Source organism: Psittacula echo (assembly GCF_963264785.1).
Source record: "Psittacula echo genome assembly, chromosome: 6".
NCBI classification, from domain to species: domain Eukaryota; kingdom Metazoa; phylum Chordata; class Aves; order Psittaciformes; family Psittacidae; genus Psittacula; species Psittacula echo.
The window spans coordinates 72,032,770-72,056,162 of record NC_137743.1 but is presented as its reverse complement, the minus strand read 5'-3'; the positions used below and the strand labels follow the sequence as shown (position 1 = coordinate 72,056,162).

At 37.4% G+C, this 23,393-nt stretch overlaps 1 protein-coding gene across 1 annotated transcript in view; it reads right to left on the bottom strand.

The window, feature by feature from the left end:
* Window positions 1-23,393, bottom strand: part of PARD3B (par-3 family cell polarity regulator beta) — a gene marked incomplete at both ends in the record, with an annotated part of 424,820 nt that overhangs the window by 212,045 nt on the left and 189,382 nt on the right. The window contains 5 exons of the mRNA XM_080620282.1: window positions 2,718-2,846; window positions 3,589-3,728; window positions 5,388-5,746; window positions 9,985-10,110; window positions 13,559-13,645. Coding sequence (XP_080476408.1) covers window positions 2,718-2,846; window positions 3,589-3,728; window positions 5,388-5,746; window positions 9,985-10,110; window positions 13,559-13,645 — 841 coding nt within the window. The remainder of the gene's footprint in view (window positions 1-2,717; window positions 2,847-3,588; window positions 3,729-5,387; window positions 5,747-9,984; window positions 10,111-13,558; window positions 13,646-23,393) is intronic.

Here is a 23,393-nt window from a genome sequence, read left to right as displayed (position 1 = left end):
ACAGCTTTGTTACAAGGAAAAGTCTAATTGTATTATTAGAGACCAAGGCAACCAAATGCCACTGCTGATACTTCTTTATATTACTTGCTTTATAGCCATGCAACTACCAAATTCTCTCCAGAAATCAACCTAGGAACCTTGTTCTTCTGGAGCAACATGTTCAGAAGTGGTTTTGTGCATGGTCTCTAGTGGATCCAACTTCCAGAGGCATCTTTGCCCTAGGAAGCTGTGGGGAGTGAGCACATTTACTAGCCAGTCCTTCTTTTCCTCTAACAGGTAACAGCGAATCTAAAGAAAATGGCTTCTCAGGTTACAGACCCTGGAAAACTGCTCAAATTAAGAACAAGTCTGATATAAAGCAATTACTTTATTATTGCCAGGCATTAACAAAACCCCCAAGTGTTTAGGTAAACTCTGCATGCATGTTACATAGCCAGAGCATTCAGTTACAGCTGTCCTTGAAAAATATTGGATTATCCACTGCCTTTCCTCCCAAAACCAAACATTTAAAGCGTTGGCTTTTCTTCTCCTCTTTGATCAGAACAGCACTGTAACTTTCGAGGTAGCAGAGGATTAGTCCAGTGAGTATCATGGCTAAAGCTAAACACAAACAAAAAAGCTAAAGCAGTTTTAATTTCTTTTTTTCAATCTTTGTTGAGACTATTCTCAAACACCTCATGAATTCTAACAAGCATTGTGTTATTATCAACATCTGGTAGCTTAAGGGCATGGTAATCCACATTTTTGCTGTGAGCTACCAGACAGATGTTGCTGAAAGGCTTTTTAATTTTGAAGGGCTGGTTCCATAAAATTACCCAGTGAATTTGTAACTCACATTTGTATTATATTGTTCTTGACTGGGATAACAAGGAACACAGAACAGTATTAGAATTCACATATCTCCCTTACAGTGAAGGCCATCACTTATGCATCATTCTTTTGCAGAGAAAGCAATCTAAATGAAGGTCAAGCCAGCAGGATAAATGTGGCTACTTTCTGGATTTCAATCATGCCAGTCATAAGTAAGTCACTTTTTGAAAGGGAGCTGATCCTTACTGTAGGGGCTAGAATTTAATAGCATGCAATTGTGGCAGGTAAAAATTATAAATATCTTTCAGATTCTTCCAGTCTTTTATACCCACACGCTGGTACAGTAATTTCAAAGAGAATTTGTACTATGACAATAAAGAATAATGTATAATGCTGGGGGACAGGAGAGAGAAAAGAAGAATACATACTTTTTTAAAAAGTATGTTTTCCAAGTGATGTGTTTTGCAAGTTAAACCTGCAAAAAAATCTGTTGATGGGTAGCCTTTTCAAAAACTAATCTCTTATTTAGAAGAGCTGGTGGAAGAAAAGAAAACCCAAATATAATAGATAATTTAGTACTTTCAGACTCAGAAATCTCCCTCCACATAAATACTGACTCTCCAGCTTGGGGCTTACTAAATAAAGTATTACAATGACCAACTTTGGTGCTTTGGGAATCTGACAATGAATGCCCAATTAAAAGGCAGAACATATTCTGCCATTATAAAAAAGGAAAATGAAAACAAAACCAGTTTTGTTAGGACACCAGAATTGCTGTACTACAGGGAAAAGTGGGCACCAGTGGCACAAGACGAAAGGCTCACATGAGAGAATCTGAACTCCCTTTCAGCTTCTTATCCTACCATAGGCAACAGACACCCTTACCTCAACAAGTTCCAACTGGTAACAAGGAAAAAGAGAAAAACTGTCAGCAATGTTTTGTGAGGAAAGATAATAGAGGATTTCTGTAGAAGATCCTGCTAATGGTCTAAAGCAAAAGGAAAGGCAAGAAGACAGCATCTTAAGAGAAGGACGAAGGCGGTTTGTGTCCTTTAAAGCAGATAAAATGAGACAAAAGCAGGAAATGCTGTCCTTCCCTTATCCTGAGAACTGCTTAATGAAAGGTCAAGTATAGCCATCAATCAAGATAAGGAAGAGGCAACCAAAGCGATGACCTTCTTTGAGAGGAAACACGTATGTATCAGATAGCACTCTTATATTGATGTAGTCCTCCCTCTGTATATGTGAGAGAAAAGAGAACAGTTTCATGACAGTGCTAAAAAAAGAAGTAAAAATTAAACACTTGAGATAGAACAAAATTGGACATGCAAGAGCCTATTAAGTCAAAGACTAGCAGCCAAGTAAAAGCTTGCTTCCAAAATTTGTGAGGAATGCAATGGAATTCTATTCCTCATGCTCCTGCAGCTTGGCAAATGGCTTAGAAGATGCATCTCCTGGGGGCAGCCACCCTCACTAGTTTCTTACTGATAAGCTGCAAGAACTTATTACACGCACTTTAAACTTCTGGTTTAAAGTTTGTTCGACTTTGGGTTTAAAGTCTTTTGAAAGAGAATTATCCATTTTCAGCCATGTTTGACCTCACAGTTACAAAATTAGTTTACAATATTCCCCTGTGAGTTATGCTTATGATGTCATTTTTGGGATGAAAAATCAGATTGCATGGAAATGCATCTAAAGTAGATAAAATGAAATATCCATCAAAATCAAAGGTAAGTGTAAATACATCTCAAATGCAAGCCTTACACACTTATCCTTTGCTGGATAACTAGCTGGATAACCAGCTATCCTTTGCTTAGCCAACAACAGTTAATTTCTATTTCTTGGTCTAGTTTTAAAACATGCCATTGTTTCAATATCACTCTTCAGGAAAAAAATGACAAATTTACCAGCTCACGAGGTAGAAAGGCCTCCTCCTGACGAGCCACCAATAGACAGACAGTTTCCCCTTGCTTTGTGCTCCTCAGCATAGCCACAAGCTCTTCTTGGGTCCTGCCGGTGATGTCCTGTCCATTCACCTACCAGACACAAAAGAAAAGAGGATGTCATATCTGTATGATTGTCTTTCATCATGTGCCCCTCACCTAACACAGGTGTCATTCAGTGACTGAGAGCAAAGAAGAATTAGCAACAGCTCCCACACTGTTTCTCCCTCTGGCCCTGCACAAATCACTTAACCTTTTTCCCTCATTTTCACCATCTGTTAGAGCAGCTCTGTAGTACTTACCCACCTTGCAGGGGGCTTGTGAGGCTTAATTAGTTCGTAAAGCACTTTGAAGATGAAAAGTACAGAAACAAGACCTAAGTATTAAAAATGTTTACTTCGACAGCTTTTTGAGGTTAGTAAGTAAAACAACCCATTAGATGAGACCGTAAGTCACAAGGTATCTAAAAATTTTAAACAGACAGATCTGACCAAAATTGCCTTCAGATGAACACTTAACCACCTTGTTATTAATCTGAGATTTTTGGACCATGTTTTGTTTCTAAACTGATACATTTATCTGCTTTAAGAACCATGATGTTGTTAATTTCCCCCTGTTCAAACAGGCACGGGTCCTTGTGAAAAGCACCTTTTTCCAAATCACAGTGTCAAATACTTGTTGACGAACCATACAAAAGCCATGAGACTTTTTTTTTAAGTCAAGGTCAAGAATTGTAATTCCATACATCAGTAGCACGTATAAGGATATAAAACATTTATGCCCAAACCAGCAATCAATACTCAGCAATGCAAATACAAGCGATGTTTATCCTAACCTCCAGGATTCTGTCTCCTGACTGCAAACGACCATCTTTTACTGCTGCACCTTTTGGTAAAATATTCTTCACAAAAATCGGACCAGGACCATGCACTGAAGAGTCTCTCGTAACCACAGTGAAACCAAGTCCTTCTGGACCTGGAAAGTCAGATAAAAAACTCCCAATATAAAATTCAACAAGAAAATGATGATCATTAAAAGTAAGTCAACAATGTCAGCAGCATACTACAGGCACTCATTCTGGTTAGCTCTTAAAAAAAAAAGCAAACAAAAAGCTGTAAACACGAGTATTTTCTGCACATCTGCACAATTCTATCGATGTCAGAACACACACTCAAATCCTCCCGCAACAGCTACAAACCCAGATACTTTTGGATACTCCACAATAATACAAAACAAGAGAGAACTTTCATTTTAAAGTGTTTACATTTTCTCTAGGTGGTTTTAGTATCAGTCTTCACATTGATGTCAAGTCTTTGAAATAAATCAGAGCAATCAGAATTGTTTATTTATGAGCATACATATAATTTAGCAGGTTTTACTAAAACTTGGTGAGAAGTGGAAAATGCCACAATTCGAATGCGAAAACTGCTGAAAACATGCTGTTAAGAAAGGACAAAGTAGTATTTCAAAGCTTCCATTAAGTGGAGTTGTTTCCTGCTTGGAAATAAACAACCTCAAGCATTCATAGATAAATGTGTTAACAAATAACTAGGGAGTAAAAATCAATATTAGCAGGTACTGCTTATAAGCCACCAAAATCACCCACGAACAGCAGGGTCCATAAAAATCTTTTTTATATTGAGCAGGATTGCTACCCATTGTAATAGCCTTCAGAGATATCATCTCAGTGTCTCATTCCTGTAATTTCTAAAAATATAAATTACTGTTACAAAATCAAAAGCATTACATCTAAAATAAGGAAAATACTGAAGCAGGTTTTGTTAACACAAAGCTGTCCACACTCACACAAAGAGTTGAGAAGTAAAAATGAGTGATTTAAGTTAAGAAATAACAAAAAATTAAGAAATGACAGCTTGATTACATTCATTACATGTTAAAAGAATAAAGTTACAGACAATTTTTAAAAGGGCCACTTCTGGCACCAAATTTAAGTCTCAGCCAAATCAGAGACAGAAATTAAACAGAAAATATAAATGCTAATTGGGATCTGCTTGAGCACATTTTACTACATGTGCATAAACTTGTTACTCCACGCAAAAGAAGACATCTGCACTGAGCAGCAATTAAAGACATAAACGTAAAATTCAGCCTGCTGACAGCTGAATAAATACAGATGGGAAGAAAGTGCAGAAAAAAGTGAAAGACAGGTAAATCTGTGGTCAGCTCCTTGGATAACATGAAACAGAGCAGAATGTATTTTTAAACAGATCTTTAAAAGCATGTTGTAACAGTGCTGTGGTCAATCAGTAGATAGGAAGAAAAATAACATGTCACCAGCAGACAGTTCACATTTTCATTCTGTACTTATGAAAAGTCTAAAGATCTCTTAAGACTGCATGTTCCACATCATCAGTATCAGATGTTCTAAAATCAATAGTTCTCGTGAACATGCACCCAAAATTTATCAGAAAGCTGACTGGTGACAGCTTCACTGTTAACAGACCTCTACCTTTTGGACGTTTTGGAACTTTTCAACTGCAAATAACTTGCTTATACTTCTAATATCACTAGTTAAGTTCAATCATGTATATAATAGTTAAATCATATATATATATATAATCTCACAATAGGGAACATGATACAGAATTAAGCATATCATCTCCAAAGTCTTACCTTTTTTCAGGTCAATCTTTATTTTCTTTGCATTTTTTTTATTGCCAAAGCCCATAAGGGGAGACAGGGAGGGAGAAGACGACTTTCTACCCAGACGTGGGAGGTTGGGGCTCTTAGCTTGTTGCAGTGTTGCCTGTACACCTGCCTCAAAGCTGCTTGCTCCAGAAAGATTAATTGCTTTCAGAGCAGGTTTTGGATGAACAGGAGGTGGAATCTTTGTTTTTGCAACTCCTTCTTCGTTATCCAGAAAACAAAGAGGAGCAATAGCAGACTTCTCATATTGTTCTCGATTATATGGAGGAAGGATTTCCAAGATGACACTTGGAAACTTCATTGCCTGACGGAAGATGTCCTGAGCCCTTTAAATGAAAGGTATGAAAATTCACATCACAAACTGGAAAATTTGGGCAGAGTTTGAAGTTATGTCTAAACTCCTTTACTTTTCAAGTAGGAACAGCACATCTGTCGGAATCCTGACATCAGCGAGAATAAACTAATGAACACAAATCTTCATGTGGAACACAAGGAATGGAAGTTCTGATGGTAAAAGCTCACTGAAAAACTCCTGAAGTCATAGGTTGCTACTTTTTTCAAGTGTTTGTCTGTTATATATTTTCTTGTTGGCATAGAAGCACACTGAGCACTTATGACCAATTGCTCTGGTGGATACAACTACTCTGAGCAAGCTCAAGACTCCACTTATTCCAACTGCAGCCTAACTGCCCGTCAGATTCCTTCATCTTTTCATTTTCACCTAATGCAACTACTGGCTGATTCTACAGCAATAAAAAAGGATGAGGGTATGGGATATATTTCAGAAGAAATATTGTGACTGCAAATGTTGCAATACAAAAGGATGATGGTATGGGATATATAAATATCATAAAAAAACCTGGTGACCAAAAAGGTGCAACTATTTTTGTGGTTCTACATAAACAGATAAATAAATAAGTAAATATTACTCACATCTTCCAAGCAGTAACCTCTTTCTAAGGTGGGTATACAGACTTCATAATTGCCTTTATAGATGTGCTCAATTGCAATACCAGAAACTGTGTCAGAGCATTTAATGAAACTACTCCCCCTGAACTGGTTACATGGTAACAATACAGACTTCAGGTTCCCATGCATTTCAAGGCAATTAAGAAAAGGCAGCCAAAGCAACTGTTCATAAAGCCTTCCCTGGATTTTGAGTAACCAATAGATCTGGGCAACCAAGACATTTTAACAAACCCTGGATTCTAAAGGAACAAAGAAGGCTTCTCTCAATGCTTTCCTCTCCCACCTTCTGATGAAGTGCATTGATTTTCTTCCATATTGCATAAACTAGCTCAAGTACAAACAGAAGTAGTAGCTGAAGCACATTTTGAGAATGAAAAATCAAGAAATCCAGCTTAGCAGAACTAGGTCAAGAGGGCAAGTAGTGGCCACATTAATTTTTAAATAAATCATGGTGTCCTTTTGAAAACAATTTACATTTCTCTCACCTTTCTGCAGCATGTCTGTCAGTCAAAGTCAGTATTTTACTGAACTCTTTGCTATAGATTTACACTCAGTTATGCAACAGGAGTTAATCTTGAATGTACTTCCAAAATAAACAGTTTTTTACACTGATACAGAAAGGAAGCCACTGGAAACATTAACATCTTGAATACACACCTATTGCTTTCCCAGGTGAACAAAGCCGCATGGTACCTCTGCCTTGCAGCTATACATAGTGGAAGGAAGAGTTTGCTTCAAGAGGGTTTTTTGCAACATGAAGATACTGAAGTCAGGGGGCAGTCCCAATGGATGCTGTGGGAAACGTGAGTACCATCTTGTCCACACTGAGTGTATGGGCACCAGGAGACAGAATAATTAATTGACAAGAAGCTTCCAGAAGAGAAACCTCAAACTTGGAAAAGAAAGGTAGCACGGAGAGTGCTGTAAGGAAGGTATTCTTCCAGCATCACCCTCAAGAATTATGTTTCAGACCTATAAACAGCACTGTCCCTCAAAGGTTACAGGTTACCTTCTCATCTGCGGCTTGTGAGTGCTTCCAAGGACAGGCCTTACTCTCATAGTAGAAACCATGACATGCTCCCAGCATAAGGATGTAAAGTCATAACCAGGTTTCTTTCACACCCCATCTTCATCCTTGCAAGTAGCCACTTGGTCATACGTTGCAAGGTAATTTAATAACTCAGTTTTAAGAGATGAATACTTTAAATATTTGAAAGAGAAAATATAAGACAATCTTCAAACAAAAACTAGTGTAAATAACGCCAGACATCCTGTGGGAAAGCTCTTGAGGGGCAAAATAACTGGCTGCACTTCAAAGAGAAAAAATAATGTATGGAGGAATTTACATTTCTTGAGACCCCAAATGCATACTTTAAAAGAAGTAAGGGAGTCAATTAAAAGAGGTGCTAGAAACTCTGCAACACAACAGAATGTAATTGAATGGATTAACAGCAAAGGAAAAAGCAGACCAAGAGTCCCAATAAATAAAGCTATTATAAACATGGGAATACAGAAAGTAGGCTGCTATTACAGTTGCAGAAGCAGCAATCATCAGGAGCAATACTAGAAAGTCTCTGCTGAAAAAGGAAAGAGACAGTATGTAACAGTCTCTGCTAAGTGTTAAAACAGCTTTTACAAGGGTTACGATGAAATGTCAATTTGAAACTAGCAAACAGATTTTCCTCTCAAAGGAGAATCTGATGACTGCTTCTGGGTCAACAATCATTGGGACAATACTCATCACATCCATTACAATTACTGCGTTTCTGTGACTTGGACTTCTGTCAGGTTAATACAGCTATGTCATGCCAGATGAAAACTAAAAGACGTATCCACTGAGAGTTTCAACCTGGAAAGCTGCATTCTTAGCCATTCTCAACAGCCAGGGAAGACGGATGATGCCAGAAGGCTGTTCTGGGAAGGCAATTCAGCAGAACAATGTTACAGCACATGGGACCAGGCTAAAGCTTCTCCAAAATACTCCTCCCAGCCCCTAGATGATGTGGTGTCCTCACTGCCCACAGTTTTTCTCCTCAGATGCCGCACCACTGCAACCACTACTTGTAACTGTAACACACGGTGATTTAGACCGATTAGATTACATTCTGCTCTGAATCACCTTTTATTTACTTCTCTCACTCTCCCCATCACAGAGAGATTGTCTAACAAGATCGGCCTCTCTAAACTAGCAACTGTCCTTGTAAATATCTTTTCCAACTCCCAAAACTTTACAACTTGGAGAAAACTAAGTGTCCTGCATTTCTCATTTTGAAGAAAATGCCTGATGGAGAACTGGAAAGTTTACTGCAGTATTTCTAACTGTGCCAAAATCTAGTAACCTTACAGAAAAATATGTGGAGTCCTCCACTCCACATACATTTCCATGGGCGTAAAGTCTCTGGAGAGCTAGATACATTCTGAAGAGAACACAAAGGAGACCACAAATTTGTAAAGAAAAGATTACATACAATTTTGAAAAGAGAGGTTTTGATTCAGGCAAAATCTCACTTGAGAAGGATATAACTTCATTACAAAACTGCACAGGTGAGGCAACAAACATTTTAATATGATACTAACATTTATGTTCTGATAAAGTTGGTATCTCATGTAGGAACTTCCATGGATGGAAGAGAATGGCAGGTACTGTATCGCAGCAGAATAAATTTACCACCAAATATGCAGAAAGCAGTAACTTAAAAAGCTGTTAAGCAGCAAAAAGCACAGCCTCAAAAACAAGGTAAATACCCACACTACAGAACTATGCTGGTTTCATGAAAGCCTGTTTTGCAAATATTTATCCCTAACAGTGAAATTACTTACTGGCTTTTAGTCTGGAAACCTTGAACTGTTTAGAAAGTTAAGCTTCAACTCCCCTGACATCTCAATAGATATTTGTTATATTATAAACAATCACTCAGCTGTCTAAACATATGGATTAAAAGTAAAAACAAATTACTGTTTAATTACTACAGCAAATATCTGTGAAATTTGAGAGGCTATTCTTTTGTGCAACAATGTCACATTAATTCACAGCCTATCAAAACAACCTGTTACTTCATTTGAGACAGAGAATAAATGTCAACAGATTTGTAATAAAAGTCATAAGAGGCGAGACTTCCCATTTAGCTCAACTAAGCACAGTTTGACAGTAGCAGTATTTTTTAAAAATTAAATGCTCAAAAAGCTGCAGCACCAAAAAAAAAAAAACCCAAAATAGATCTTATTTCATTTGCAAAAGCTCATAAAACCCACGCTGCAATGTTGAGTCATTTTGAAAGTCTTACGAGGAAAAAATTACAAAAAAAAATGGAAAGAGATAAGAGAAGAATTAGAAAGTGAAGATAACTATTAAGAATTTAAAGCTGTTTAAATTAAGTAAGCACAATAAGTTCACTAAGACTCCAAGTAGATTCCTCTCCTTAGATTTCACATTATTTGAAGGTTTCAGAAAGAAAATGATGAAGTCTCTGCCAGGTATCAATTTTACAGGCATTGTATCTGAAATAAATACTAATCTCTTCGCATGAATCACTTAATAAACACAGCTCTGTATAAAATCCTGGCTAGTTAAAAGTATCCGCAAACTAGCACTTACTGTGCAAAAGTTTTATCTGTAAGGTCCACATGGTTAATTTTCACAATGCATTCATTTTCATGGAACAGACCATCACGCCTGGATCTGCTGTTTTCTTCAATACCACGGATGAAGAGTCCCAGCATCCTAAAAGACAAAAAAAAAAAAAAAAAAAAAAGAAGTGAAACCTATCCTTATTCTGATGATATGAATTTATAGCAACTAAAAATAGATCTTAATCTCTACTGTGTATCAGATGAGATAGAGTGGACCACTATGAAGAGCTTAGCCTAGAGAAATTATTTCCAGCTTGCTCTTTACCTAAAAGGCAGGGGATTTCAAGAAACACCAAGAAAAACTGCTGAACACTAATGCTATCCTGCTTGCTAGAACCTGGGGAAACACAGTCCCATAAGTCATACTTGGAGAAATAGAGGAAAACACCTAGATCTCCCTATCCAGTTAAAAATTTGAATGTAGTTCAATGTTTCGATACATGACAACAATACTATTTATTCATGGCACAGAAGAGAAGCAGAACATCAAAATCTATGTTGTTTGTTACCAGGTTACTTGCAATTTGAAAAGTGAAGGGCAGCACAGAAACTACTGATAATGTGGTAAGAAAACAAGTATAGGTAGTGCAAAATTCCAGTGTGGCTAACTGCTGGGAACACTACACTATTTCTGTCCTACCTGGAGCATCTCTGGACTGCAGACTACAACTCAACGTAGAGTTATACAATGATACCAGCACAATGTCCAAAAAACCTGACAACCGCATGTTTGTGAAGACCTTTTATAATCAAGTTTTATCCACTAAATTTCCATACCACATCAGCATTGAAGGCAGATGACCTTTGGAGACCATTTTCTACTGGTTGTACTCCATAAGATATTAATGTGCAATTTCCAACATGCCAGCATTCCAACCACAGGAAGTACTGTATTTTTTTTCTCAGATTCATGACTGCCCTCATATTTAAGTCTATTCAACAGACTAACAGCACTCCATTAACTATGTCAAACAATGCTATTATATTCACTGTGCACTTGATTTTAGATTTACTGTATGAAGATTTAAAAATTCATATCATATCAACGTACTTTAAGTAAGAACTTTGTTCCTATTGACTATTACTTCTCCAAAACATCTAACACAATAAAAAGATTTAATCTATCACACAGATTCTCTTGCAACCAGTGTTACCCTTCACTCAAGGATTCAAAGGGGCAGTGTCGGTAAGGGGACACAGCTCTATTGACGACAAACATCCAGTATCTACTAGTTAGTAGCAATCAGCCACCGAAACCCTAATAAAATATATAATAAAACTATTAACTATAGAATTAATACTATATATACTATATACTGTAAATACTATACAAATACTATACTAATACTATACTAATACTATAAATACTATATATTTACTATAGAACTAATAAAAAATAATTATGTTAAGATGTAAACCAATAAAAGTGGAGAAATAAAAGAAACTACAAATTAAGTCAGATGCTCACTAATCCTGTGGTACTTAGATACTGCATCCATATACTGCAATAGGATTGCCCATTTATCTGAAACTCGTGTGTGCAAGTGGCTTGAGTTACACGTGCTGTGGCAACTTAAATTGATTACTCCATTACTTTTTCCCACAGACTCAATTTTAGCATTATTTTAATACACCATTAAATTTTAATTTCTCTTTTTAATGATATCTAAGTGCAAAAGAAAGGAGAGAAATTATTTCCATTAGTTTTGTAGTTCTGCAGAAACTAAGATTTTCTCAATTAATACAATGTTTTAACGACCTCTACAAAAACCTTGCTCTGCAGCAGCACTGGGCTAAAGCCAGCATTGCCTTATTAGAAGATAATCCTGCAACTGAAATATCAGACCAAGTTAGTCATGGCCAGTGTGCCCCCATAAACTGCATCTTGTAATTAACAGAAATAAAAGATGCTCTTCTATACTTTCTCCTGTTACGATGAGTTAAAATTTATACACTAGTCTCAGGCTTGATTAAATAAGAGGGACAAGCGATTTAAGTCACTCTAGTGCTTTTACAAAGATATCGGTATGCTACTGCCACAGGTCATTAAAATTTCAAGACAACTGTCCAAACCAGTAGTCCACCTGTCAAAAACCCCTTTGCTCCAGGGGATCCCCAAAAGCATTTGCAAATAAGGACATATTATCACGCATGCAATGTAGACCAAGGAACCAAGTTTTTTCTTCACAGAGGTCTTTAAAAGCTGCACTTAACACACTGACACTTCAGTACAGAACTGTATTACAGTCACAATAATTACTGATTGTAATAGCTTGCAATTTCACCAGATTTTTACCTAATGATCTTGAAGGAACAGTGTAAGCCCTACAACCTTTATGGCATACCTATAAAAAAGAACTATTGTCTGCATTTCATGAAGGGGTAATACACACAAGTGCCTTTCAAGACAAAGAAGCAGACTGCACAGCCAAGGACACAACTCAGACTTCCTATAGTTCCCACTGAAGATCAGCTTTCTTCTTGAGACAGTGATTACAGGCAGCAGCTGGATGTCCATTTTCCCTTTTGGTAATGAAAACCTTGTGAGTGAATTTTGGTCTACTTACAAACTCAGGTCTTGCCAAGAAAACATTTACACACATATTCTCTGTCCTATATGAAAGTTGACAAGTAAAGAAACACTTAGGAATTAGGCAATTTTTACTTCTGCAACAATTGTCTTTGTCTTACAGGCAGCCATTTTGCTATCAGGTAGTGTCATTTATGGCTCTGGCAATTTCCCATCTCTTATTCAGGGCTGCCAGTGTCAAATTAACTCTCTGGTTAAGCCACTGCATGTCAAATTTCAGCCTAGAATTTCTTATATTTTAACATCTGAGTTACCTAGCTTGAAAAACAGAATGAAAATGCTGACACTGTCTTAACTACAGTGCATCAATAAGAGCATGCTGCTATAATAGGCTTTTGTGATCTCAACAGACTATGTTAAATCATTTATAATTAAAGTAATTGTATTGTGACAAAGAAAAGTTCATGGTATAGTGCACATTTTATAAATGCTATACAACCAGATCTGAAGGGTGGCTTGAAAAATATAAGGCACGACCAGACAAGAAAAGGGTTTTTTTATTTTTCTTGTCTGATATGTCACTAAGGAAGGGCCTATGCAGAGAAATTCAATTGGGGATGGGAACAAACAATAAAAAGGAAACTAACCCCTCCCTCCACCCTGAAACACCCCCCCACAACTAAACTCAAACCCCACACCCACAAAACCAACCTGACACCAGAAAAAACAACTAACTCTCTAGGCCTTCACCTTTAGTATTACATTGTTCTACAGAGACTCTAGTTTACCATTCAGAGAATAAAAACAGAGGCAATTAAAATGACATACAGGAACATATGGGCAGGTATTGTCTTACACATAACTTAGACTAGAAAATATTTTGGTGTGTCATAGATGAGTTTTCATTTGAACATTTATTTTCCTTATGGTTATATCATAGGTATTTTAAGAGAACTACAGCTGAAATCCTTTCATTAATACACTTCTAAGCAATGCAGAAAATCCTTACCTTCCACTCAATGACGAAAAAAAGGGTACTACATGTATTCCCAAGGGTCCACCTTCCCCAGAAATCTCCACTGCTTTTGTCAGTTCACTAAAAAAGAGCACAGGGAAACATACCTCACATGCTTCTTCACAGAATTCTCTATGTTAAAAATAAACTTCTGATTATTTAGATAGTGAAAAGGGTAGAAAAAATATTCAACTCCAAGCTCACAAGTATGTAAAAATACAATGAAATGTAAAATGCCTATCAAATTCTTTAATTTTTTAGATTAGCATTTGTGTACTTTGAAAGACACCAAGTATTAGACATTTTCCTAAGTCAACCCTTCAGTAAATTAACCAGAATATTAAAGAATAAGCTTTTAAGTCAGGAGAGACTTCATCAGTAAAAAGAAAGGGTTCTTCTACATGTTCTTAATTTAAGCTCCACATGAGCTGCTTCAGGCAGTTTCCCCACAGGGATACATTATAAACACAAAGATCACACATTAAGGACACCAAACCAGTGAGTAAATTAGTCAAATTGTATTTAAATATCTTGATTTCTGCTATCAGTTGCAGAGCCTCACTAACAAAACAAACTAAACTCCAAAGTGCAACTCAGCTCATTTTATCGGGAAGCTTCCTTCCTCAAACACCATTATCAGAAACTTCTACATTGTCTCTGTCAGATTTTTGCTGTTTCATGGCTATGTGCCGTTTCATTTCCTATTGAGTATTTTACACTGTCAGCCTTCTAGTGACCTCAACTCTATTCTGGGTGATTATAATTTGAAAAGGAAGGTACTTGAATTGGCTAAAACATTAAAAAAAAAAAAAAGGAGAGAATGGGTGTAAGGTCTGTATTCAAGAAGAACATGTTCCTTCTTTCTATACTTGTCTACATCCTATTTAACATCCACTCCCTTCAAATTGTACTGAACACCATCAACACTCAGGATTAGTGACCAGTGGAAAACTACTGGAGTTTTGCATTGCCATTAGAGCACCCTAACAACCTCAAGCTGTAAGAAGCTTTGTGCTTGCACACCAGTCCTATAGCTTTTACAGAACACATAAAACTGAATGAAGTGGCCACTTTATGGACTGCCACAAGTTAAAGACTCAGTCTAACTGATGTAAGTGCAGGCTGCTGTTGAGAACAAGACTTCTGACCTTTCTCCAAAAACCATCCAACAGATCTAGAAAGCCCACATTTGCAAGATAAGAAAGGTGACCAAGCTGACTCTTCTGCATCACCCCACCCTCCCCACCAAATGATTTTTTTTCCTAGTACAACTTCCTCTGGGATCAGCTGACTGGGCTCACTGACCCATGGGCTTATGATTGTCAGATATGATGCAGAAACTCAGAGGTAGAAGGGAGGAATCTGTGACCAGCCAACACACAGTTACACTGGATTAGCTACAACATAAAAACACACGGCACAGCTCAGCCCTCTCACAAGGAGGACAACTACTGCAACTGATCTTAGACAAATTCTGGCATTGCTTCCTCATAATATGAGATTTTGTTTGATTTTTTGTAATGAACCTTTATCCAGTTTCATAATGATTAATCAGAAGCAACTTGCCCTAAGATACAATAGTTCTTAGCCTAGTCAGCTCAATATGGAATAAGACTGAAAAATAAATTTATATGATTTTCTTCTGGTTTTGGAGCTTGGGCAGGTGTGTGGGTTGTTTGTTGGGAGTTTTGGGGAGGGTTTTTTTTGTTCATTATTATTGCCAGAAGTCCGACACTGGAATGTGACCGAATTTTATAGAATTGATTTTCCATAAAATTGAAATGGACAGACCCTGAACAAGAAGCAGCTACCACTGATCCCAATGCAACGGATTTTCATGTTGTTATATTTATAATAGACACAATCAACAGGCATTTCTATTTGCTGATCCTCTTGTCTCCTGTATTTCCCCCTCTTCATAAATCAAACAGGGAAATCCTGACAAAATCTTCCTGTAAGTTTTTTTTAGGAGATATTTGTTTTCTAGTGAAACTGGCCAGAAAAGCTAGTGAGGGTTGTTACCAAAAACTCAAAAATGCATGCATAGGAAATCAAATCTTCTTTCAATTCCATCTTCTACTTCCTCCAATTCTCTTAAAAGAGAAAAAAAAAATGTTAAAAAACTACTTTTATTGCCTTTTGAAATTCTACAGAACTAAAACATATGAGCAGATTAAGTAGTCAAATCCTACAGATCCAGAAAATGATCAGAAGTAGTGAACGGGCTTTCATCTGAACAGGAAAAATCTAAATAAGTTAGTGTTGTCCCCACATAACCCCACATCATTTAAGTACTCCAGGGAAGCTGTCTTCCCAAATAACTGTAAAACAGAGCAAGGATTTTTTTTTTGAGGGCTATCATGACAGGTTAGCTGTCATATTAAATCAATGCACTTGCAGCTGTAAGAAGGCTCAAAGCCAAAGACAACATGCAAGTTTAGTTTTAAATCTAACATGAAATCTCCACACTAAGAAAAATAGGTTTCTTTGTGAAAACAAATAGCCCACATGCACATTGTGTATTAGTTTAAAAACACTGTGGCACAACCTGAAAGTCATGGATGTAAGAAAGCACTACATATCCAGAATAAGAGCATGTTCTATATACATATATAAAAGGTACTTTAGAATTCTATTTTAATTTAAGAAAAATCTACCAGTCAGAATGACTTCTCATAACAAAAGTGATTCTTACATCTGAGAGAAAACTGTCTTACATAATAGCTTTAATAGATCTTTGAGGACACATGATTTCCAGAACTATTTTCATTGTTTTGTTTAGGAACCTCAACGATCAGAGACTTGGAAAAAATTGTCATTATTCACTCATGCTGTCCATCTTTCAGCAGGTTTAATCTGCCCACAACAGTGAATTCCAGCCGCGTATTACTCCACACTGGTTAGTTTACACTACACTGGAGAAAGCATGCAGGAATAGGGCATGGCTGAAGGAGATCCTAAACAGGGGGAGCTTTAAGAATTCTAATTACTAAACACCCCAGGCAAAAGAGACAGCAAAATGCTGGGACTCTTCAGTTTGACAGATTCAAGTTTAGAAACTGAAAGAAGGGGGTAGGAGAAAGCAGAATGGTTTTCCACTGCTGGTTGATAGCTATGATATTGACAACAAAGAGGATAATACATACAGTTAAATTCTTACAGCAATCAAAATAAGTGAACTTTTAAAAAGCATTTATCTTGGTGAAATTTATCAGAACTGCAGGGCTCACCCAAACTAGAAACACAGCACTCAGGCTTCTTCATATGCATGCTGGCATCTCCCTTCCCCTCGCTGCACTAGAGGTGCCTCAGAGGTCTCAGCAAAGAGAGGACACCTGCCTAGCATGACCTGACTGTGGCATCTAAGACCACATTCAATATTGTACTATTGATTTTTAACCTGCAGAAGCTGTCATCATTTACTATTTAAATTCTTCATTGCTTGATGTTTATTGATTTCTGCCAGATTCTTTACAGTCTATCACATTTGTCAGGAAGGCTTGCCATGCATATTATTAAAAATGTTGATGAGTACAAAGAGAAGATGCATGTATGTGCATAGTGAGCATGCACAGAAGTCCATGTGTAACATGGAAAGCAAAACTTAAATGGAGTGCTGCACATATCCAGTGGTGAATCAGTCTGATGTTCTGATTGGCAGTGCCCTTGCTGTTAAATTCTATAGCTCACCCTCCTGAAAACTGCATCAAGAATTAGCAGTTTGTCAGTTATGCAATGGGAAAAGGTCTGTTAGCTGAAACCTTCTCTGCACTATCCAATAATATCAAAGAACCGATTCTCAGCCACTGAGCACACAGATTTGGAAAGACCCCTCTCCAGAAATAGATGTTTTGCAGCTCTCCAACTGGACCTAGTTTGCTATGGCAGTCTGACCTTCCCCAATGACAAACATGAGGAGAATCTTTGTAGGATATCTCTTGGAGAGTGCAGTAGATGCAGCCTGAAGCAGATTGTTTTGCAACATACTGAAGATAGTACCTTGGGAAAAGCTGCATTCTGCATGGGTTACTGGGAAAAACTTGCCATCATATGCATGTCACAAGAATCTATTGCCTGAGCAAACACAAATCAAGCATTTATCATTCCAATGGCATACACTTTTGCCCTTTTAGGCTTATTCAGCACCTGCACATAAGTCTTCAATCCAGGCACAACATGACAAAGTGAAAACCTTTGCATAGATCATTGAATTCCTCATATGTGTTTAAGAAAAGGTACAGATTATTAAGCTGCTGCCTCTGAAAAGGAAAAAATCTCTTAGCTCAGGATGTCAGCGTTTCCCTTGCAATCAGAAAAGCACAGCTGATATTGTGAATGAGTTTTGTGGTGGTGCTGACCACAGCCAAGTAAAAGGTGAAGGAAATGTCACTCAGATGCAGAGTGCTCACAAATGAAGTCACGAAGCTGCACTTCCTTGCTTGTTCTTCACTTGCACTTCCCACACAACGAGCCAATGCTGCTGTTCCAGAAGGGGAAAGCATCCATTAACAAAGGATGCTGACATCTGGTAGAGAGCATTGGCCTACAGGTGATACCATGATACTAAATGGAATTTTAAAGAGCAAGCATGCACAGATTTATCCAAATAAAGAGGGTGGTGACTCTGTCCATGTACTACTTCTGCATATAAAACAGTACAGTAGTTGACAGCACTAAAGTGTCTGTACCCATTCTTCCAGAGAAGCTTCCACAGTAGCCAGCTCAACTCAAGCTGTCAGACAGCACATTTCCACCCACTTCCTACCCCTTTTCCACATTTTAACTTCCCTCTTCTAAACTAGATGCTCAAAGCTCTGGTGAAAATATCTTGAAAGAAGAAACTGGAGCTCAAGATGTTAAATAGTGTGAACACACTCAAATGATGAAAATCTGAGCAATATCTATTTAGGTATGGAGAGCACCCTACAAGGAGAGAAGAAAGCAACTGAGCATCCAGAGTCAAGGAGAAGCTTTCCAGGCACAGTTAAGAGAACCACTCACTCTGTTTTAGAAGAGACAGGCACATTTCATCTTCTCCATTCTATACAAAACTGAACAAACTATCCACAAAGCTTAAATATTTGTTGTGAAATAATGTCAGAATCTTCCAGTTTCAGGTTTGAAGAGGTAATCAATCACCCTCTCCTAACTAAAATGCGTTAACCTGGTAAAGATGCACCATAATCCAGATTTTCCCCCCCACTAATATTAGTTAGTTTCCATAAGATTAACTGTCTAAAGGTTTAGAGAGAAACCAGACAGCCTGCATGCACCAGCTTTCTGTGCCTTTTTTTCTTTAAATCAAGTTGTTCCAGTCGTGTGTTATTAGACTAATGAAAGACACAGTAGTTTAAAAAAAATAAAATACTGAGAAGGAAAAGAAATGCTGCAGTTACACTTTAATTATGTACCTACAGTGCTTAAACCAAGGAACTGACCCTGACCTCTGCTAAAAAGAAGTGGGAAGACAGCAAAATGCACATAATGAAAACACGTAATGAATTATGTATGCATAAATTACCCTTTGAGTTCCAACCAATCCACTGCTATTAAACTAAACATCCATGTCCAAGCAGATTCATGTTTACTTTTCCTTAACATTCGTTTTTATGAGGAAAAGCAAGGTTTTAAAAACCAGTATTTCTATGTATAAAGTGCTAAGGGATTCAATGTTAAGGGTTGTGACAGATTTCTAACCGACTTATGTGGAGTATCAAGATCCTGCTGTTACCTTAAAAATCTTTCAGACCTAGTCCAGAATATGAAGAGAAGCAAGGAAAAAATACCAAATGTTACACACTGGTGGCATTAGATAGTCTTCCCTTGCTCTCAGCATCATCTTTACTACCAAACAAAAAAAATCCACCTTCAGAAATTACAAGAGGATTGTCATTAGTCCTGTCTTTATTTATTCCATTAAAAACTGTGCCAATGACCCAATGTTTCAGTTCTCTCTTCTACCAAAGTTCAGTTCTCAAAAGGTCGAATTAAAATTTTCAGACTCCTGAGGGATACAGTCCTGAAAAGTTTCCCAGTACTTTTACAGTGAAATGTTTTAAGAGAATCCAGGCAAAGAATTTCCTTCCTATTAGCTCTGAACAGAGGAGCTAAAACTCCTCCATGCTGCCATTCATTTAATTTACCAAATGTGCAACTAATTTTACCTGCTTAAATCAGTGAACGGATTTGCTTCAAATGGAAGAATTTTCCTACTTGAGTGAGAAATGTAAACCAAGTCAAGTCTGAAGCCTTTAACTTCAGCTGACTAAGCTTCAGAATCATAAAATATTAATCATGGTATATAAGTATATAATATAAGTATTCTTTTTTTCCTGCCTCCTTGTGAAATTGGCTGTAGTCAGAAAAGGGACACGGACCTCAGGTTTGTGCTCTGATGAGAAAGCTCAGATAGTTTTTTTTGGATGACTAGCTACTGTTTTGCTTAAGTGCTATAGGTCACAATGATTACCAAACTCAGTGATGGGAAGGAATAAATTCCAGTGAAGGCAGCCAGAACAATAGCAGTTTCTTTCTTCCACACAAGGAAGTGGCTCAAAATTAGGCTGAAATATTAGCCTTATTAATATCACTTAACATGGCTTATTTAAATGAAGGCTTATCATGATTTGGTGGTTCTTCATGGTCCTTGCATCTTTGAAATATCACAAGACAGATACCTGCACAAATAAGAATTTATTTATATAAATAATACTTTCTTTCAGAGAGAAAAATGCAAAAGAAGTCAAATTAGATATTAAGATGCTAGTTTTACTACTTGTGGAAAAAGCTGTTTTATTATTTAATACTATTTTATTAATATAACTTTCTTATATTCAGTCAAATTAAGGTATCAGTAAGAAATATAAATGTTCTCTAGTGACTCATCTTTCTTTATAAACCCATTACTCTTAAAAAAAAAAAAAAAAAAAATTGTGGAAAACAGTTTAAAAAAAACCCCAAACACCTCTTCCCATTTAAATAAAAAGCCATACAAAAATCAAAATAATTGCCTTAATTTAAATTCTTTGACTTTTGAAATTCCAGTGAACTTCACAGGAATTCTAACTTTGCTTTAAAAAATAATGTGTTCTGAATTCCTTTTAAGTTAACTGTTTGACTAAATTGGAACAAAGACTTGAATACAATTCACAGTTTTGAGGGGAAAAAATTCTCATACTCCCCTTGCAGGCAAAATAGCATTTTCAAAAATCTCCTCAGGACACAGGAAGCACAAGCAAGGTAAAATTATTTTACTGAGACTCTACATTCAAAGAAAGACTGCTCCGTTCTCTTTTTCTTCATTTTGAGGGGTGGGGGGAGAGGTGTATGTGTGTGTTTGTATTGTTGCGGGTTTTTTGCTAATGTTTCTCCTTAATGCAGCAGTCTCAATGCATTAAGATTAAGGCGGCAGATTAAGACAACTCATTTTACACAAAAAAAAATTTTTTTTATATATATATATACACATACACACATATATATGTATGTATATTTATATATAAATATACATACATGTATATGTGTGTGTATATATATACATAAACAATGCAGAAAGGTTCTTGGGAATACCTTGTTCTGGCCAGTTTTCCTTTCCCTCTGCTCCCTGTCTGTTCAATATTGGTGCTCAGGCATCAATTGAGTGGACCCTGACCTATACTCTTTTATCACTTTTCCTTCCATGCTTCTGTGTCAAGACAGCTTGCAGAATTCTGCAAAAATCCTAAGAGATTTACAGAAATCCATGCTTATTATTGACTGTTTTGTGACATGCCAGAAAAATGGCCATTTCAGAAAACTGAATACCTCTGAAGAGTATCACAGCGGTCTTTTTCATTGTCAATGCTTCCAATAGCCACCAAAATCAGGTTGAAGATTAAAAGCAAATGAGCATCACAACCTTCTGAAGAATACCAAATGCCAGCAATGACTTGTTTAACTCAGTAAACAATAATACGATCTCAGAAAATTCCTAGGAGGACTTAGACGATCTAAAATACCCTAGTAAAAGCATAAAGACAACGGTAAATATGAGCATAGCATGCACAGAGCTTGAATAATCCCCATTACAAATTAACGGATCAAGAGACAAATGAGTGCATATATTTGGTGATGCATAATAATTACCTCAGGTGAAACAAGCTGTAGAAGTCTTTAGCAACATTCCATAAGGAGAAAATAAGCACTAGCAACTAAACCGACGAAGTTCTATACCTTCATGATGAACACTAATCAGGCAGTGTGTAACTTAGAGGCCTGGCAGGTGCAGAGAAATCTGGAAGAGCACTCCAATTCCTTTTCATGATGAGACCATGCTAAAAATATGTTATCAGCACCAGCAGGCAAGAGAAGAAACTACGAAATGGCATATAAAGGAGGTGACAAGGAGGCCTCCAAGTGGGAAGAAAAATACAGACAGATGAGTTGAAAAGCACAACCATACCAAGACAAAAAAAATCTCACATAAAAGAAGTAATAACTCAAAGAACAGAAACAGCTAAGAAATTAACTCCCTTGCATAAAAAAGGACTGATTTTTAACATGTTCGAACAGGAAACGTGATCCTTCTACCAAAATCCTGGCGTGGCCCAGAAGACCACCAGGGTTAGAGCCCTGCTTTTGTGAACTTCCCCACAGGCTTTGGGTATGTGACTTCATGCCTCCTTCCCAGACTTCACTAAGGTAAAATGGGAATATCAACACCTGTTCTTAAATCAGTTGCTTGTAAGGACAAATGCTCAAAGATTAAGGCATGCAGATACTGCTTATCTAATTTTTTCACCTAAGAGTGCTGAAGGAGATGGCAGAGGAGTTTGCCAAGTCACTCTCAAACATCTATCAGCAGTCCTGGTCTAGAGGGCAGGTTCCTGAGGACTGGAGGTTGGCCAACATGATGCCAACAATATCCCAGAAACTACTGCCCATCAGCCTGACCTCAGTGCTGGGGAAAGTCATGGAGCAGATCGTTCTAAGTGAGATCACAGAGCACGTGTGGGAAAATAGGGGGATGAAGCCCAGTCAGCATGGGTTCATGGAGGGCAGGTCCTGCTTGACCAACCTGATCTCCTACAATAAGGTGACCCACCTGGCTGAGGAAGGAAAGGCTGTGGACATGGTCTATTTGGACTTTAGTAAAGCATTTGACACTGTGTCCCACAGCGTTCTCTTGGAGACACTGGTTGCTCATGGCCTGGATAGGTGTATTCTTCACTGGGTTGGAAAGTGGCTGGATGGCAGATCCCAAAGACTGGTGGTAAATGGTGTCACATATAGTTGGCAACTGGCCACTAGTGGTGCCCCTCAGGGCTCAGTGTTAGGGCCAATGTTGTTTAGTATCTTCATTGATCTGGATGAGGGTATCCAGTGCACCCTCAGTAAATTTGCTGATGACGCCAAGGTGGTTGGGAGCATTGATCTGTTGAAGGATAGGGAGGCTCTGCAGAGAGATCTGGACAGTCTGGATTAACAGGCTGTGGCCAGTGATAGGAGGTTCAACAAGGCAAAGCGCCATTTAGAATTCTCCTAGATGATCTTAAGGTCCTTTCCAACCCTAACTATTGTATGATTCTATGATCAGGAGCAATAAACACCAAAGCTCATTATTAATCCTCTTGGGAAATCCAGTTTCTTCTTGTTTCAGCTACGCAGCTCTCAAATTTTACTGTATTAGCTTCCAATGCAGATTATATATTTACCTAAGTTTCACTCAAAATGTAGTCTCATCAAAATAAAAGTTATTCCTTAAACTATCAATGCAATCGCTACCACCTTCAGTTTTAACAGCAATGGCCATCTCTGTTTTATTATAACTGAAGAGAGAAAAAGGATGCAT